Genomic DNA, 19,754 nt, shown 5'->3' on the forward strand with positions numbered 1-19,754 from the left:
TTTTCTTATTTTTCATACTATTTTGTCTTTTGAAGAAACTCAGTAAATGCTGAGTGGTATATATACCAATAACAGATTGTACAATGATAATGAAAATGAGAAAAAAATATATATCTAACGTTATATGTTGTTACGAGTAGACTTACAACAGTTTTAACAGGATTCATTTATTTCGTTGTAGCCTGTCTGTGGTTAATTTTCAGTGTGACAACACCATAGACTGTAAAAAAAATAGGACAACACACATACATTACGAATGATCACGTGTTCCCAACATTACTGACTTCTCGCGAGTTTACAGAATCTACAGATTTGAACTTTCCTTAGTTTTAGCTACAGAAATGTTCCTGTTCCTCAGAAAAAACGTAAACGTAATAATAATGCAAACCGATAAAACAGCAAATAAAATATATTCAAACCTGCCACAGTAGGCCCAAAAAAAACACTCAAATATGACGGCCTGCTCCTGAAATTTCAGTTCCCTGGTGGTCTAGTGGTTAGGATTCGGCGCTCTCACCGCCGCGGCCCGGGTTCGATTCCCGGTCAGGGAATGAATACTTTTAATGTCTTCTATTTACAGGTTACAACATTTCGTACATAAATTCACGTTTAATTCAGTGTTACATGTCGTATCTTTGAGAAATGTACTAGTTCGGAGTGAAAATTCCTTCTACATTTTTTCCCTCCAGTTAAACCTGCCTTGTTTTTCCAGTAACTCTAGTGACTCGAGGACGGATTTCACGCGCAGTACCAGAATCCAACCGATAGGGGGCGAGCGCGAGTGTTTGCACTTCCCAGTAGCCAAACATAAACCCAAGGATGAGGGTATTATTCCGGAATGGCGAACGCTCGAACACTGGGATAACACTACATTTAAAGACATGCCGATCACATATCTCTCGGAAACAATGAGAGGATATAAACTTTAAACGTCCATACAGCAGGAGACTGACGCTAAAAGACGTGACCGCGCAAGATTCAAGTCGTTACGGAACCCACAATGAATCTCGCTGGCCACAAAACGAGCGTGTGCAAATCGCCAAAATTCGGGGAATAATTGCACCTCATAACGAAAGCGATCCAATGCGTGTTTATCGGCATAAACAGTGCAGAAGATCACGTCTGGATCGGGTTATCATTGCACAACAACGCGCGCGCCAGCGTTGTGTCGCACGCGCGTGAAGGCCTCGCGCACACTGGAAGCGAACTGGATCGAGCCGAGCAATAACGCAAGGATATTATACATGTTCGCGCATTGCACATCATTACAGTAGATGTTTATTTGAGTGCATTGATGGTGCAGGGATTTGACTGTCACCACTGTGATCTTGCTGCTTATGAATTAGTTTAAAATGCACTTTATTTCTCTCCTATCACTGTGGGTTGTGTGGTTCTGATAAGCTTCACTTGCACTGCGTTGAGATCATGAGCTTCAAAGACCAGAATAACCTTGTTAAAAAAACTAAACTAAACACACTGAGAGCCGAAGGACCAAGTGACTGTGAATCATAGTGACCCTTTAAACACTGTAGTCGAAGACACACAATAGCGGATTCTTCTCATTTGGGGTCGAAGACTGCATGCTTGTGTGCAAAGTTGGTGAAATCATTTAATGTTTTTATTTTATTTTATTATTGTGACCCTAAAGTAGAAATATGATTCAGTCCTCAGGAATCTGTGTTCGGGACACCAACTGGAGGCTTCAGAGATAATACAGAAATGTGGCGTATTGATCCTGCATTGTTTTGACACGAGTACTGGAGTTATTTCACAGGTTTTCGAGTTTGTTTATTAAACGGGACGATGCTGGTGAGGAGGACCACTGTGTTGAACTTTGACCCTTGACGTGACGAAAGGACTAAGTTACATTCACCCTAAGGAGCGGAGATACAAGGAGAGGAAATACAACTAACAAACACTAATGAAATGATCTCAAACTGACATATAATCACTACACAAACAATCGGACAAACCTCTGACGGTTTGCAGCCATGAGTGTCCGACAACCGACCTCCACGCTGGACAGGTGAGTTTATTAGGTTTTTAACGACCTTTAGACCTATTGCGATTGTTTTATGTTAACGTGCCCATTGTTTTATTTCTGCTTTACGAGACAAACACTAAAAAACGACTATACGATTGGAATAATACCGTTAGCTTGATAGTAATATTTACGGTCCTGTAATCTGATTGGTCGAGCGGCGTTTCAAGAGTGCTAATATACAGTCCATCAAGCTTATTCACCAAGAATAGCATTTTTTCTTTTCTTTTTAAATAGTTATCTGTGATAACTGACATTCTTATGTCACAAATGCACCCAGCAGTGTGGATATAGCATCACGTAAAAGTGTAAAATAAAAAGGTTACCAGTAACATGTGTTAGAATTCAGCTGATCACGTGATCTCAACATGACGGCGCCCATGAAGCGACCCGTTTCTTGCTAAATAAACCCGATTTTCTCATGTAAGTGTACATATTGAGGGGACCATTCATTTAAGCATGACTAAGTAAAACGTTTTTGGTAGATCAATGTTTAATACGATAATAAAGTATAAGTGAATGTTGAAATTAGCACTAACAATTGATAAATGCTGTATAAGTGCAGTTCATTATTAGTTCATGCTAACTAATGTAGTTTGAACTAGGCTACATTATGAACCTTATTGTAAAGTGTTACCAATATTTTAATACAAAAATATCACACAGTGTGCCTTTAATATCAGGTTAAACACTGAACTAACAAAACATTTTTTTATTTTACATTTTTATTAACTTAGATGAACAAATACAGTAACAAATGTATTGCTTATGGCTAGTTCATGTTAGTTAATACATTAATTAATGCACCTTATTGTAAAGTGTTATCAAAATATCCAAAAAACACTCGAACAGTGTTATGTATTTTGTTGATTTGTGCACTTACATTATCCCAAATGTTTCTGAGAATGTTTCAATACAGAGAAATAAGCATTTTTAACACGGACACGGATCGTCTGTGTGTGCGTCGCCCGTGAATGACATCAGACCCGCGTTACCCTCAATTTCTGGTTTTATTTTGTAGAAACCATAGAAACACCAAAGATGCTTTAATATGTTATGTGTTTTATGGTTTACAGTGAAAATACTGGCTAAATGCACATTTTTTTTGTGCGCTCTGAAGGAAACACTAATGTGGCTGCTTCCTTCATATCTCCAGTGTAACAGTACAGGTTTTTCCATTCATCCAGTCTGTCTTAGTTCCCTTGTTGCTATTTTTACCCTCAGTTTCTATTACAGCGTTGTGTTTGTTTACTGGTGAACGATGGAGTCGCTCTGTGACAGACGTTTCGCGTCATACGATTATGAGCAACGTCCACACATTGTCTGTGTGTGTGTGTCAGTCTTTTCTGTGCTTCTGTTTTGATGTGTGTCTGTGTCTTGTTCTCTGTCTCAAGCTCTTGATTTCTCTTTCCCATTCACGTGTCTTTCCTGTTCGTCCACTTCCTGTTTGTGTCATTTGACTGCAGGGCAGCCATTAAGAAACACACACACCTGCCCAGGTATGATGAACCAAAGTGAAACCAAACACATGCCATCTGTCAGTCATTAACCACAGATTCCCGGTACCAGTTGATATATGCGGTTGAGTAATGTTCACTATTTTATTGTCTCAAGACATGTTAATTGAGCTGTCAATCACACACACACGACTCTTTCGCTGTGTGCTTATTTTAGGAGGAGTTTCATGTGCCGTAAACGCTAGCGTTCACAGATTTGCTGTCCGTCTCATGTTGTGTACTTGCTCTTTCTTTGCGTTTCTCTCTTTCTCTTCTGTAACACCTTCATTTTCTCTTTCATGCGTCCTTTAAGTCCTTTTGCTGCTTGGTGAGTTTTCTGATTTTATTTTAATGTTCTGTTATAATTAGTGGCAGACCAGGATTAATATCCCTGTCAATGAATGACGCATGTTTTGTTTTTAAATGCTTGAATATTTTTTGTCAATATTTTTAGTTATTACACCCTTTTTTTAAATAATATATTCTCTCAAGACATGGATGTTTGCATTGCACATTGAAAACACAGTATCGGTTAACCACTGTTTGTAACGCCAGTACTGGTGTGAAACTCAGAAATATGTCCAAGGTCCTTTTACTTTTGGTTGGGTGTCATTAAAACCACCAACTTTCAGTTTTATTTTGCATTGTGCCTCTATAACTATATCTATATTCGGATGTCCTTGCTTTTGTCTAGTTCTCCCTGGAGCTCTAGTTATTTTTCCCCTCACGCTTGTATTCATTTTGGCATCTCATTGTTCCTCTGTTTTAGGTTGAGCAGTTTGACACTAGGAGACGCAGAGCGCAGGTCTCCTCCTGGCCAGCAGAGGGAGACACTGTCCGATCTCTCCTCAGACAACACAGGTAATGCTAGACAAACATATACACATGCAGACGTCAGGAATCATTATATGACATGACTTTATTAATGAGCATTTGTTTCACAGGGACGGGTTTAGTCCAAAGGTGTGTGGTTGTGCAGAGGGACAATCTGGGGTTTGGCTTCACCGTGTGTGGCGAGAGAATCAAACTAGTGCAAAATGTTCGGCCAGGTAATGCACACACTCACTTAAACTAACCTATGAAAGTTTGCAATAAGATTTTTTTAATTATTTCTTAATTAATGCTTTTATTCAACAAGGATGCATTAACCTATTATGCTGTGTTAAAGGTAAAGGTCAATAAACACTTTTATTTTCTCTTAATATACATCGGTACATCAAACAGTTTGTTTGAAGATTCAATCTCTCTAAACTTCTCCTTTCCGAGAGCCTGCTCTGCTCTGATTGGTCTACTCTGCTCTGATTGGTCAGATGGCCCAGTCTGTTGTGATTGGTCTACTCTGCTCTGATTGGTCAGATGGCCCAGTCTGTTGTGATTGGTCTACTCTGCTCTGATTGGTCAGATGGCCCAGTCTGTTGTGATTGGTCTACTCTGCTCTGATTGGTCAGATGGCCCAGTCTGTTGTGATTGGTCTACTCTGCTCCGATTGGTCAGATGACCCAGTCTGTTGTGATTACCTCCTCTGCTCAAATCAAATCAAAATAGCTATCGTTACGATGTCCGAGGCGTCGTTCAGACAGCATGTTTTTCTCCACGTTTGCAGAGTCAGGGACAACCTGAGTATTCTGCTGCGTTTTTTTTCTGCTGCTTCTCATTCAAGTTAGTGACGAACCGCGCTCTGTAGCGCTGTCGGCTACGGTAGAAACATGACGTCACGATATGTCGGCCTTCATAGAAGGGGGTGCCCGCGGTTATGTAGATATAAATGACTCATTCTAAGGTAATAAAAACATAACGGTTCATTAAGTAAGGTCTTTATACACCACTGAAAACATAGTTATGGATCTTATATTGCATTTCTGTCAATAGATCCTCAGAAATATTACACATTGCACCTTTAAATTAAATTATAATATTATCTAACTGTTTTTATTGTATTTTTCCCCAAAATAATTTCAGCCTTGGTGAGCACAAGACACAAGTCAAATCTCACTGACCTCAAACTTTTGAACAGTAATGTATCTTGATCCACCCAGTCAGATAATGACAGTCAAACCTGCTTCCTTTGGCCTCACAGGTGGAGCAGCGGTCAAAGCTGGAGTTCAGGAAGGAGACCGGATCATTAAGGTATTCCAACTACAGCACGCTTTGACATCGTGAATCATTAGTGATACTAATTTAATTCATAACTAACTTCATTTTTGTCCTGTCTGTTTGCTTTTCAGGTCAATGGTTCGGTGGTTTCGTCCATGTCTCATCAGGAAGTAGTAAAGATGATCAAATGTGAGTCTTGTGGTCGATCATCTTGTCTTTGAAGGTTTCAAGCGTTTCGTGTCTGATGTGTGTTCTCTTCTTCTGATAGCTGGGACGTATGTGGCGTTGACTCTTCAGGGCCCGCCTCCTTTAGTCGGGTCTGTCCCGCTTCAGCCCCTCCCCACTGACCTCTTGCCCAATCACAGGACAGCACTGGGTGGGGAAGCCCCGCCTCCTCCACTAACTCCTCCCACAGGAAGCAGTACCCCAACTCAGAGAATCACAGGACCCAAACCATTACAGGTGCATCATGGCTTTAAGACTTTTGAAGGCTAGAACACATAGACGTAGATGTGGAATAATCTAACAGGGGTGTGTTTCCCAAAAGCATCGTTAGCCAACTGTGGTCACAAGCTCTGTCGTTGTCAGCAGTTAAACGAGTCGGTGTTTCCCGAAACCATCGTTCTAACAAACATTCGCAAACAGCATCACAAACTTGTGTGTTTGGAACGACAGATCTCTACCTGTGGTTAGAAGAAGAGTCTCTTGTTTGATTCAATAAATCCTGATCTTGAGCAAAATAAGCAATCTGACGTTCAGTCTTTTATTTAGAATACATACAAATGTCATTTACGCCTTTTAGTTTGTAAAGAGATTTAAAGTGTAGTTTTTGAAGAGTGCGCGTGTGTGAACGAGCTCTAGTGTGTAAGAACGAGTCTATGATTGAATCTGGAAATAAAACAAAATAACTGAGAATGAGAATTCCTCAGAAGCCATGTCTGTAATTTTATAACAAAACATCTAGCGTTAATTCGATCTCAAACAGATTAATTAAAAGTAGTTATTACTCCAACACCTGCGTGACATCATTAACCAACATGGTTGAACGATGAGTTTACGACGATGTGGTTTCGGGAAACAGTCGTGACTAGCAAGATGATTCCTTCAACGATGCACTCTACTATGGCAGTGAAGCAGCGAGTTACGGCGTTGTACGGGAAACACACCACAGAATAGCAGAAATAATAGATATAAAAAGGGAATTTACATGGAATTCTACACATTTTAGATGAATAAATCAAAAGTAGGGCTGTACACTTGTGATATGGACTAGTGTCTCTGAAGAAGATTAAAATGCAAATAGGCAAGTCTGCATGTTCTGCGTGTCTCTCTCTAAAAAGAGATCATCACTTTAATGTTGTTCTCCGTCATTCTCAGGACCCCGAGGTGAAGAAACACGCCACAGAAATCCTCAGGAAGATGTTGGAGCAGGAGGAGGCAGAGCTACAGGTATGAGTTCAGTGTTCCTCTAGTGTGTGTGTGTGTGTGTGTGTGTGTGCTGTCATGTCATTTTTAAACCCATCATTAATGAGATTCGCTGTGCAGAACCTTCTGGAGGAACAGTCTCGAAACCCCTCCCCTTCTCTAGAGGAGCGAATAGAAAGTGCCAAACGAAGAGCCAATCAAGTCAGAGTGAAGATCCAGCAGGATGTGGTGAGATTTTGTTCATTACTCTTCTATCATTACTCTATCGTTACTCTTTTATCATTACTCTATCATTACTCTATCGTTACTCTTCTATCATTATTGTTACTCTTCTATCGTTACTCTTCTATCGTTACTCTTCTATCATTACTCTATCGTTACTCTTCTATTATTATTGTTACTCTTCTATCATTACTCTATCGTTACTCTTCTATCATTACTCTATCGTTACTCTTCTATCATTACTCTATCGTTACTCTTCTATCATTACTCTATCGTTACTCTTCTATCATTACTCTATCATTACTCTTCTATCATTACTCTACCATTACTCTTCTATTATTATTGTTACTCTTCTATAATTACTCTACCGTTACTCTTCTATCATTACTCTATCGTTACTCTTCTATCATTACTCTATCATTACTCTTCTATAATTACTCTACCGTTACTCTTCTATCATTACTCTACCATTACTCTTCTATTATTATTGTTACTCTTCTATAATTACTCTACCGTTACTCTTCTATCATTACTCTATCGTTACTCTTCTATCATTACTCTATCATTACTCTTCTATTATTATTGTTACTCTTCTATAATTACTCTACCGTTACTCTTCTATCATTACTCTACCATTACTCTTCTATTATTTTTGTTACTCTTCTATCATTACTCTATCGTTACTCTTCTATCATTACTCTATCGTTACTCTTCTATCATTACTCTATCGTTACTCTTCTATCATTACTCTATCATTACTCTTCTATTATTATTGTTACTCTTCTATCATTACTCTATCGTTACTCTTCTATCATTACTCTTCTATCGTTACTCTTCTATCATTACTCTATCGTTACTCTTCTATCATTACTCTATCATTACTCTTCTATTATTATTGTTACTCTTCTATCATTACTCTATCGTTACTCTTCTATCATTACTCTATCGTTACTCTTCTATCGTTACTCTTCTATCATTACTCTATCGTTACTCTTCTATCATTACTCTTCTATTATTATTGTTACTCTTCTATCATTACTCTATCGTTACTCTTCTATCATTACTCTTCTATTATTATTGTTACTCTTCTATCATTACTCTATCGTTACTCTTCTATCATTACTCTTCTATCATTACTCTTCTATTATTATTGTTACTCTTCTATCATTACTCTATCGTTACTCTTCTATCATTACTCTATCGTTACTCTTCTATCGTTACTCTTCTATCATTACTCTATCGTTACTCTTCTATCATTACTCTTCTATTATTATTGTTACTCTTCTATCATTACTCTATCGTTACTCTTCTATCATTACTCTTCTATTATTATTGTTACTCTTCTATCATTACTCTATCGTTACTCTTCTATCATTACTCTTCTATCATTACTCTTCTATTATTATTGTTACTCTTCTATCATTACTCTATCGTTACTCTTCTATCATTACTCTTCTATCGTTACTCTTCTATCATTACTCTATCGTTACTCTTCTATCATTACTCTATCATTACTCTTCTATTATTATTGTTACTCTTCTATCATTACTCTACCATTACTCTTCTATTATTATTGTTACTCTTCTATAATTACTCTACCGTTACTCTTCTATCATTACTCTATCGTTACTCTTCTATCATTACTCTATCGTTACTCTTCTATCATTACTCTATCGTTACTCTTCTATCATTACTCTTCTATTATTATTGTTACTCTTCTATCATTACTCTATCGTTACTCTTCTATCATTACTCTTCTATCATTACTCTTCTATTATTATTGTTACTCTTCTATCATTACTCTATCGTTACTCTTCTATCATTACTCTATCGTTACTCTTCTATCGTTACTCTTCTATCATTACTCTATCGTTACTCTTCTATCATTACTCTTCTATTATTATTGTTACTCTTCTATCATTACTCTATCGTTACTCTTCTATCATTACTCTTCTATTATTATTGTTACTCTTCTATCATTACTCTATCGTTACTCTTCTATCATTACTCTTCTATCATTACTCTTCTATTATTATTGTTACTCTTCTATCATTACTCTATCGTTACTCTTCTATCATTACTCTTCTATCGTTACTCTTCTATCATTACTCTATCGTTACTCTTCTATCATTACTCTATCATTACTCTTCTATTATTATTGTTACTCTTCTATCATTACTCTACCATTACTCTTCTATTATTATTGTTACTCTTCTATAATTACTCTACCGTTACTCTTCTATCATTACTCTATCGTTACTCTTCTATCATTACTCTATCGTTACTCTTCTATCATTACTCTATCGTTACTCTTCTATCATTACTCTATCGTTACTCTTCTATCATTACTCTATCATTACTCTTCTATTGTTATTGTTACTCTTCTATAATTACTCTACCGTTACTCTTCTATAATTACTCTACCGTTACTCTTCTATCATTACTCTACCATTACTCTTCTATTATTATTGTTACTCTTCTATAATTACTCTACCGTTACTCTTCTATCATTACTCTATCGTTACTCTTCTATCATTACTCTATCATTACTCTTCTATAATTACTCTACCGTTACTCTTCTATCATTACTCTACCATTACTCTTCTATTATTATTGTTACTCTTCTATCATTACTCTATCGTTACTCTTCTATCATTACTCTATCATTACTCTTCTATTATTATTGTTACTCTTCTATCATTACTCTATCGTTACTCTTCTATCATTACTCTATCGTTACTCTTCTATTATTATTGTTACTCTTCTATCATTACTCTATCGTTACTCTTCTATCATTACTCTTCTATCGTTACTCTTCTATCATTACTCTATCGTTACTCTTCTATCATTACTCTTCTATCATTACTCTATCGTTACTCTTCTATCATTACTCTATCGTTACTCTTCTATCGTTACTCTTCTATCATTACTCTATCATTACTCTTCTATTATTATTGTTACTCTTCTATCGTTACTCTATCGTTACTCTTCTATCATTACTCTATCATTACTCTTCTATTATTGTTACTCTTCTATCATTACTCTATCGTTACTCTTCTATCATTACTCTTCTATTATTATTGTTACTCTTCTATCATTACTCTATCGTTACTCTTCTATCATTACTCTTCTATCATTACTCTTCTATCATTACTCTTCTATTATTATTGTTACTCTTCTATCATTACTCTATCGTTACTCTTCTATCATTACTCTTCTATCGTTACTCTTCTATCGTTACTCTATCGTTACTCTTCTATCGTTACTCTATCGTTACTCTTCTATCGTTACTCTTCTATCGTTACTCTTCTATCGTTACTCTATCGTTACTCTTCTATCATTACTCTATCGTTACTCTTCTATCATTACTCTATCGTTACTCTTCTATCATTATTGTTACTCTTCTATCATTACTCTATCGTTACTCTTCTATCATTACTCTATCGTTACTCTTCTATCATTATTGTTACTCTTCTATCATTACTCTATCGTTACTCTTCTATCATTACTCTATCGTTACTCTTCTATCATTACTCTATCGTTACTCTTCTATCATTACTCTATCATTACTCTTCTATCATTACTCTATCGTTACTCTTCTATCATTACTCTATCATTACTCTTCTATCATTACTCTATCATTACTCTTCTATTGTTACTCTTCTATTATTACTGTATCGTTACTCTTCTATCATTACTCTATCGTTACTCTTCTATCATTACTCTATCGTTACTCTTCTATCGTTACTCTTCTATTATTGTTGTTACTCTTCTATCAAGCAAATCTGATAGCTTTCAATTACACTGTAATGTTGAATGTCTATAATTAATGTTTAAAATGTAGGAGAACAAATAATTTTCATGAGACTTAAATAGCTGTATTAGTGTCAGTGATACTGGCTATTCATAAACATATGCCATTAAACAAGTATTTAAAATATACTGTCTTTATGTTGTCTTTACATTAATTTGGAGATTAACTCTGAAAACTTTCTCTTAAGTGTTCAGAGAAAAATGATTAATCTAGTAGATTATTTTAAATCGATTGACAGCACTACTTAGAATATTAGAATATGTCCTGAGATCAATAAAAAAAGCATTTACAATACAGTAATGTTAATTTAAGCACTTAATATTTGGTTGAGGCTCCTTTAGCACGAAATACTGGATCTTCTCTCTTCCAGGATGGCAGCTACTGCTCATTAATATTAGAGTATGTCCTAATATCAATAAAAAATAAATAATGTTCATTTATAATATGCACTTAAGATCGGGGAAGTTTAGCACGAATCACTGCATTAATGCGGCCATCTTCTCTTCCAGGATGGCACTCGATCTGACGCTGTTGCTAACTATCTCACAGCTGGAGAAGGTCAGAATTCAGCATGCTAATATTGAAGAGCTCATATGATTCGTTCTCGTTATTAACGTTCTCTTTCCTGTTTTCGAGCAGGTCGGTTATCGATAGACTCCAGTGAAGGAGACGTCGAGGTGAGTTTCATTCGCTTCTTTCATTATCCTCAGAAGCAAACGTCCCCTATCCTTCGATCCTTGGATCCGCCCAACCGTTTGTTTCCCGTTCCCCTGTTCCCCTGTTTAGGCGAGTGAGAGCCCCTTCTCTTCCCCCTCCACCTTCCTCAGGAACCCCCTGCTCCGCCGGCAGGGGTCCGACACACACCCCTCCGACCCGGTGAGACACACACTTGTTTCCCGTAGAGCGTTTGGTGTCGAGTCTTGAGTCTGATCATCTTGTGTCTGTTCAGGGAGGAAAGACGCAGATCATTGGACCAGAGGAAGAAGAAGAGGAGGATGATGGGTATTCGATCAATGAGGTGAGAGAGTCGACACTGGTGAACGTCTGCATACTTCATGGGGTTTCTCAAATTGGGGTTCGTGAGTTGATGAAAAGGAAGTTATAAAGGCGAGAAACATTGTTTCAATGACTTTAAATGGCTCATTCGCAGTTTTCTGTGCACGTGTGTATCAGTATATTGGATCCATGCAGCTCTTAAAGTGACAGCAGCCTCATATTCCTGCTCTCTATAATAGCACTAATCAAACAACACAAGACATTTCATTCAAATATTCACTCGTTCTTGACTGAATAACTTTTGTAACTATCTAATGCATATTTTATTTATAAAGTGCAGTGTTATTTTACACTTGATTACAGTTTCTGAACCTGAATACCTGAAAATCTTAAAACACGGTTTATTTCAATCGTATCTTTGTTCAGTTGCATCTATTTTTTGAGATTGCAAATTTTTTGGGGTTCTTTTTTAATTACTGAGTGTTTACTTGTCTTTTAATAATGCTTTAAATTTATATTAGTTAGGCTAGTAGTTTTTCTGTAGTATTTTTAAACCGCAGGCAAAGTGTTCTTTAGCCTGTTGATTTTTGTTCAGGAAATTCTGCTACAATTAAATGTTTTGCAATAAGATTTAATGTGAATGATATCTAATTTTTTTTTTTACCTTATTGGAATCGATATTTGGAATCAATAAGAATCTAAATCGATAAGCATAATCGGAATTGTTCAAATTGAAACGATTACACAAAAAACACGAATACACTTTTAAATGTTTATTTTATTGTAGATTATTTGCGCTCGCAGATTTAAATAGCACATATCTTTAAAAGCTATTTTTCTCGAAATAAGTTTTTTTTTTTTTTTTTTTTTTTAGCATCTTATACACCAAAATTTAGTTTTATTCTTATCTATATTCTCAAGGATTTTAGTAAGGGTTTTGTTCAAATTGATTTTGTCTGATTTACACATCATTTTATTACTAAAAACATGGTGAGAAATTTTTTTTTACTTTTTTTTTTACTTTTTTCTGTTTTTTGCAAATTAGTGCATGTTTAATCTGAAAACTTTGACAATTAATTGACTGATCACTTTATATCACAGACAACGTAGGAGTCCACATTCAGCATTTGATTTTCATTTTAAATTGCATGTACGAAAGTTTATTTGGTCAAGTTTCAGAAGTTGAAGTTTCATATAGAGTAGTTATAAAACAATATTGTCAAAGTACCAAACAAATTGTGGTTGATGTTGCTTATTCTGTTGATCAGTGTTGTCTTTTTTAACTAAAACTAGTACAAACTGTTTTCATTAATTGAAATAAAGCTGAAATAAAATTAAATATTAGATATAAAAAAATGTAAGAATGAGAAATGTTGCTAATTTGAAGTGCTAAAATGACCAAAATTAAAATAAAAAAATATATAAAAACCATAAACTAATAAAAGCATGTAACAAAATTACTAAACGTAAACAAAATTAAAACAAACTTAAAACATAAATGAAAGCTAATTCAAAATGTTAATAAATAATAATGATAGTAATAATAAACTTTTTCTATAGCGCCTTTAGAAGTTAAATTTCAAAGCGCTTCACAAAATAAGAAAAAATAAGAGAAATACAACAATATAAAAGAAAAGCATTCATAAAAGAGAAGTACATTTCAAAGTATACAATACAAGTATAAAATGTTATAAAATGTCATCACTTCAAATTAGCAACATTTCTCATTTAAGTGTTTTAAGTTACATTTTTTTATTTAAGCTTTATTTCAATTAATGAGCAGTTTTTTTGACTAGTTTTAGTTTTTAAAATTACGTCTTCTAATACAATCAAAAGTTAAAACTGTTTTTGCCATACTGGGATTGTAATTCACGTGTTTCCAGTGAGATTAATCTCGAACTCTCTCGCGTTGTAAGATGGACGGGCCGTTTCAGGACATCGAGCTGCTGAAGAGTCGTCCGGCACACATGACGGTGTTCATGAGATACGTGTTCGGTCAACTCCTGGACCCCAACCCGCTGGTCAGTGCTGCTTCAGGAGCTTTACATGAGCCATATGAATAAACCATCAGTCCTCACGTGTGTGTGTGTGTGTGTGTGTGTGTGTGTAGCTGTTCTACCTGTGTGTGGAGGCGTACCTGGGCTCCAGTCCGAAAGACGCGCGTTCTCTCGCCCCTCAGATCTGCTCACACTTCCTGGACCACGACGCCGTGAGTGTCCAGTCACACACATGAACCAGCAGACTCAGATGCTCATCTGATTATTAACTGTCCATTTCTGATGCTCTTTCACAGCCTCTGAAGATTAAAGTCCGCGAGGAGTTTCTGACTGATATAGGTGAGATTCAGTGCTGTTTTCAGAAGGGATGAGTCACGATTTTCCAATATTCGATTAGTTGAATCCCCATGTTTTCGGTGCTGATGCGGTTCATGTAACCAGAGGGTGACGCTGCCAATAAGCTGTCACAAAGAACCGTCAAAAGTAATGATTATGAATGTGTCAAATATAGCAAGGACACATTTGAATTGTTTAACTAGTGTTTTCTGTGTCAGTGTCGGCTGCAAAGATTAAGTTGACGATCGCCATCTATAGAGAGAAATGCACATTTCATACGGCTTACATAAGCAGAGAGTTGGCCATTTCTTTTCGTTTTGAATTGTTTTGTTTAAAAGTAGACATTTCAAGCTTTCTTTTGGTTATATGCTGAGTTTCGGTTCATTTATGAGACGAGCTCCAGTTCACGAGCAATGCAAGTGATCATGCCGGCGCCTCCACGTCCTAATTATATTCTGATTATATTCTTACTTCTTATTTATTAAATCCAGGCAATTGGTTGATGAAACATTGATTTAAAATTAAGAAACAAAATGAAAATTCACTTTAAAGAAAGGTTTTCTACAAAACAAAACTTAAAGGTACAATATGTAAGATTTTTGCATTAAAATATCCCAAAATCTCAAGGCCAGTCTTATATATTTTAAGTTGATTACTTGCAATATCCCAAATGTTTCCAACTATTTTTAAATCGTGAGAAAATTGCGATTTTAACCAAGGAAACGGGGCGTTAGAGCAGGGGTGAGCTGGGAGTTGCCAGTCAATTGCGTCATATCCGCGTCACCCTTAGTTTCCGCTCGTACTGCGTGGAGTCCTGGACAAATGCGGAAGTTGTAGTTGTAGCGTCTATCAAGCAACAAACGTTAGCTTGTTTCGTGCAGTCGTTATGGAACACAGTTATTCTTTACCGATTGCAGCTGGTTCTGTCGACAAAGACAAGTCCCATAAACGTAAACGTCAACGTACGGGTATTATTGCTTCAGGTTTGTGTTTAGTTTATTGACATTGTTTATCACGTCTGATGTTTATGACCATGTAAATAAATATAGCATGTGTTATACATAAAGATTAATCAGTATTTTGGCAAATGATGTGGGTATGTTCGAATGTACTTTTACAACAATTGTTTAGAACACGTAAAACTGCGCCGCGTTATCACAACAATGAATTCGACAAATACAGTAACATCTATGATAACCAGTTTAGTATTAAACCTTACTTTTCTTGTGGTTAATTCATTTTAATGAAATAAAAGCATGTCAGAAAGCGATGGCAGTGATGATAGAGGTGTGTGTGTGTGTGTGTAGAGAATCGTCTCCACGCACAGGAGGACATCCGAGGGCCGCTCTCTGAGCTCCAGCAGCAGGTGCTCCCAGACATCCAGGACCAGCTTCAGGACTACAGGTGTGTGTGTGGGACTTTCAAATCCAGTTTCACTTTATTTCGCCAGTCTGGAAGGCGTGCTGTCTAAAGGGCCGTACACACCGGGACGAATATCGGCGCGCGTTATTCGCCAGCTTTTTTTAACGCGTTTTTTGTGTTCACACCCAAACGATTTTCGCTGAGGATGAGCTGAGTGAACATGCAAATTCATTCCCTGACATTAGATGGCGCTTAATGTAAAACAGAAATACTCCGCTGTCGCGTTTGTCATATAGTTCTTTATGTTCCGACACCAACGAGACCAGCAGCTATACATTCATCTTGCCTTGCATCTTCCTCCTCTTATTTCTTCTCAGCAGTGTAGACGCTGCTTGGCATATATCTTCTTCGCCGTTACGTATGTGTGCTCGGCAAGACCGTTTTGTGTTTGAGCGCCCCCAAGTTGTGTTTTACTGTAACTTCAGAAGCTCCAGACACGTGAGCAAAAGCGCGTCAAACCAAAAAAACGAACCCGAGGCGTTTTTTTTTAAATTACGCTTTTACGCGTGGCGTTTTTCGCGTCGGTGTGCACACTCACATTGGCGCCCTTTGTTTAGTCACGAGGCGTTAAACGTCGGCGAATATCGCGCGCGAAATTCGTCCCGGTGTGAACAGGCCTTAACGCTAACCAATCAGACCTCAGGAAACGCCCCAAACGCCGCAATAACCAATCAGGGGTGTGTTTCCCGTACAACGCCGTAACTCGCTGCTTCACTGCCATAGTAGAAGAAATCATCTAGCGAGTCACGACTGTGTCCCGAAACCACATTGTCGTAAATTGGTCGTTCAACCATGTTGGTTAATGATGCCACGCAGGTGGAGGAGTAATAACTTTCTTTAATGAATCTGTTTGAGATCTAATTAATTCTAGATGTTTTGCTGTATTACACTCATGTCATCTGAGGAATATTTCTCATTTTTCTCAGTGCTTTATTTCCAGATTCAATCATAGACTCGCTCTTACACACTAGAGCTCGTTCACACACACTAGAGCTCGTTCACACACGCGCACTTCAAAAACTACGCTTTAAATCTCTTGACAAACTAAAAGACGTAAATTACATTTGTATGTATTCTAAATAAAACACTGAATGTCAGCTTGTTTATTTTGCTCAAGATCAGGAGTTATTGAGTCCACATGTCAGGCAAACTAGAGACTCTTCTTCTAACCGCAGGTCGAGATCTGTCGCTCCAAACACACAACTCTGCGATGCTGTTTGCGAATGTTCGTTCGTCGAACTGCTGACAACGACGGAACTTGCGACCATAGTTTTCTAACGATGCTTTCGGGAAACACACCCCAAAAATGAAGAGAAATATAGATTTTTTTAAAGTAAGTGCGGTCATCGTTTTCATGATCGATCGTTGCTGTCACGAGCGAGTACTCGATCACTCCTGCCTATCCCTAAATCAGTTCTCTTTCACAGTGTTGTTGGTTGTAGTTGTGTGACACCAGTCCCACAGGTGTGTGTTGTGTTGATGTGTTGTGTTGTGTTGCTGCAGGAATAAGCAGACGATGGGTCTGGGGTCTCTGTTTGGAGAGAGCGACCTGCAGCAGTTAGACGGAGACCCAGTGAGAGAGAGACAGGTGGTGGACAGACAGGTGCTGGCGCTCTGGGAGATCCTGTGAGTTTATCTGCCTCAACCCTGACTTTACATCATTCATCACTGAAGATTATTATAAACACAGAATATTTCAGCACAAATCTGCTATCAATATCAGTCATTTTACTGTAATTTTACTGTTGTTCTGGAAAAAAATTATGATGATGATGATTATTATTAAATAAATACACAATATTGTACAATAGTATTACTATAATAACACATTTGTATTAGTTTATTTTAATAATGTAACAATAATAGTAATTAATGATATTAATAATAATAAATACTATTTTAATAATACAGCAGTATAATAATATTACAATTGTAATACATTTCTTTATTAATTTAATTGTATAACTTTAATGACCATAATAACAACAATAACTTATATTGTGACTAATATTATTATCATAATTAATTACTAGATGTTTTACTGTACAACAGTACAATAGTATTATTACTATAGTAACGCATTTCTTTTTTGCTTTGTTTTCTAACTTAATTATAATAATACATATTAATAATTATTACAAATACATTTTTTTTAACAATAATAACTCATTATTAATAGTAAAACAGTACAATAGTATTATATATTATTATGATTGTAATATTTCTATATTAATTCAATTTTATAACTTGATAATAACAATAATAACTTATAGCAATAGTATTTTTTTAATTAAATAAAAATTTTTTATTGTACACTAGTAATAATACTATTGTAATGCTGTAATATAAAAACTGAGTAATAATAATAATAGTAGATTCTTATTAAATACCAATTTTGTCTTATAGCATAACAGTACGATAGTATTATTACTATGATAATACATTTCTTTGTTGATTTAATGTTTGTAATGTAATAATAATAATTTTTATTATTATGCTTGTTCTTATGAAACCCATTCGATTACTAAACAGCAGTTTTGTGAATGTGGCGTGAGACAGCAGAAGCGTAGTTCTTCCCTTTATCCTGGAGTTAAAATCGATATTAAATATATAATTTAAAGCTGATATTTTAAAACTGGGTATATATATCTATAAGAGAACTACAAACCTGACACAGGAAACTAAGGCATGAAGCATAATAAGAGTCCTCTTCAAACACAGGGGACATTATCCTCCTGCGGGACGAAGAGGAAAGGGACACATTTTTTGTCACCTTTTGATGAGTTTGTATCGCTGGTTATCGGCACTGGAGTCTGTAGGAGAAATGTGCTTTAAAGCAGCAGCAAATCTTCTCTAGAAGCCCACACACACATTCAGCATTCTCCAGCACAGTCAGGTCAGGTGATGCGGGGATATCATTACAACCAGCAGGAGTTACAAAGGTCCCGCAAACGCGACACGCCTCGCTGTAGACCAGCTCACGTACAGGCAGAGCTGAGGGTCACATGACCCAGGCACACGCAGAGCTGAGGGTCACATGACCTAGCTGAGGGTCACATGACCAGACAGACGCAGAGCAGGTCGCATGACAGCTGTACACACAGCGTGAGGCGTCCCTCATGGCCGTGTCACAGGACCCTCGCAAACCTCGCTTCACTTTTATGAACCGAGCTTTGTATCAGCGTTCAGGTGTGTGTGAGTGTGTGAGTATCGTTATGCTATAATGTGTCGTCTTTCCTTACAGATCAAAACATGAGGAGGACAGAAGGTATGAAGCTCGCTTATATGGCTTGTGTGTCAATATATAAAATATTATATTACGTAGTATTTACAGTTATGCTCGTGTGTGTGTGTGTGTGTGTGTGTGTGTGTGTGTCAGTTCTCCGCTAGCGTCTGCGGTTCATCTGTATCTCAGACACTCGGGCATTAAACTCAGAGACTCAAAGGTGTTTCCCGGCTTGATGTCCGAGAAGGAAAAGTGGCTCCCGTTCTTTCCCAAAGCTAAAAAGGTGAATGTTTTCAAGTGTTACTGATCAATATGATTGAAAAATAGGCAGAATGATAATGTTTAGATTAATGTAATATATTATAATATATCATATTAAAGTTTATATTCCAAAAATGAAAAGTCTGTCATCATTTACTCGTCCTCAAGTTATTCAAAAGAAGATATTTGGAAGAATGTCGGTAACCAAACAGTTCCTGGATCCCATTGACTTCCATAGTAGATGAATAAATACTATAGTACTTTTCCTACTATGGAAGTCAATGGGGTCCAGCAACTGTTTGGTTACCGACATTCTTCCAAATATCTTCTTTTGAATAACTTGAGGACGAGTAAATGATGACAGACTTTTCATTTTTGGGTGAACTATCCCTTTAAATAACGTACTGTAACTGTAGTCTTACTG

The 19,754-nt window shown here is 36.7% G+C and overlaps 1 protein-coding gene across 7 annotated transcripts in view; it reads left to right on the forward strand.

Annotated features, from left to right (window-relative positions):
• Nucleotides 1-794: 794 nt before the first annotated feature.
• Nucleotides 795-19,754, forward strand: part of arhgef11 (Rho guanine nucleotide exchange factor (GEF) 11) — a 43,185-nt gene continuing 24,225 nt past the window's right edge. For 5 of the 7 annotated variants that reach the window (XM_084405166.1, XM_084405164.1, XM_084405168.1 and 2 more), the window contains exons 1-20: nucleotides 1,850-2,026; nucleotides 3,851-3,865; nucleotides 4,307-4,398; nucleotides 4,482-4,586; nucleotides 5,615-5,664; nucleotides 5,763-5,820; nucleotides 5,900-6,093; nucleotides 7,009-7,080; nucleotides 7,177-7,284; nucleotides 11,602-11,650; nucleotides 11,732-11,769; nucleotides 11,879-11,968; nucleotides 12,042-12,110; nucleotides 14,005-14,109; nucleotides 14,199-14,297; nucleotides 14,382-14,424; nucleotides 15,729-15,825; nucleotides 17,347-17,469; nucleotides 19,088-19,111; nucleotides 19,223-19,352. In XM_084405166.1, the coding sequence (XP_084261292.1) occupies nucleotides 1,992-2,026; nucleotides 3,851-3,865; nucleotides 4,307-4,398; nucleotides 4,482-4,586; nucleotides 5,615-5,664; nucleotides 5,763-5,820; nucleotides 5,900-6,093; nucleotides 7,009-7,080; nucleotides 7,177-7,284; nucleotides 11,602-11,650; nucleotides 11,732-11,769; nucleotides 11,879-11,968; nucleotides 12,042-12,110; nucleotides 14,005-14,109; nucleotides 14,199-14,297; nucleotides 14,382-14,424; nucleotides 15,729-15,825; nucleotides 17,347-17,469; nucleotides 19,088-19,111; nucleotides 19,223-19,352 (1,596 nt within the window). In that variant the 5' untranslated portion in view covers nucleotides 1,850-1,991. Of the gene's footprint in view, nucleotides 2,027-3,850; nucleotides 3,866-4,306; nucleotides 4,399-4,481; nucleotides 4,587-5,614; nucleotides 5,665-5,762; nucleotides 5,821-5,899; nucleotides 6,094-7,008; nucleotides 7,081-7,176; nucleotides 7,285-11,601; nucleotides 11,651-11,731; nucleotides 11,770-11,878; nucleotides 11,969-12,041; nucleotides 12,111-14,004; nucleotides 14,110-14,198; nucleotides 14,298-14,381; nucleotides 14,425-15,728; nucleotides 15,826-17,346; nucleotides 17,470-19,087; nucleotides 19,112-19,222; nucleotides 19,353-19,754 lie in introns of all 7 variants that reach the window. The other 2 variants (XM_084405165.1, XM_084405170.1) reach the window with 1 other exon arrangement.

Source organism: Rutilus rutilus (genome assembly GCF_951802725.1).
Source record: "Rutilus rutilus genome assembly, chromosome: 3".
Classification (NCBI taxonomy): Eukaryota; Metazoa; Chordata; class Actinopteri; order Cypriniformes; family Leuciscidae; genus Rutilus; species Rutilus rutilus.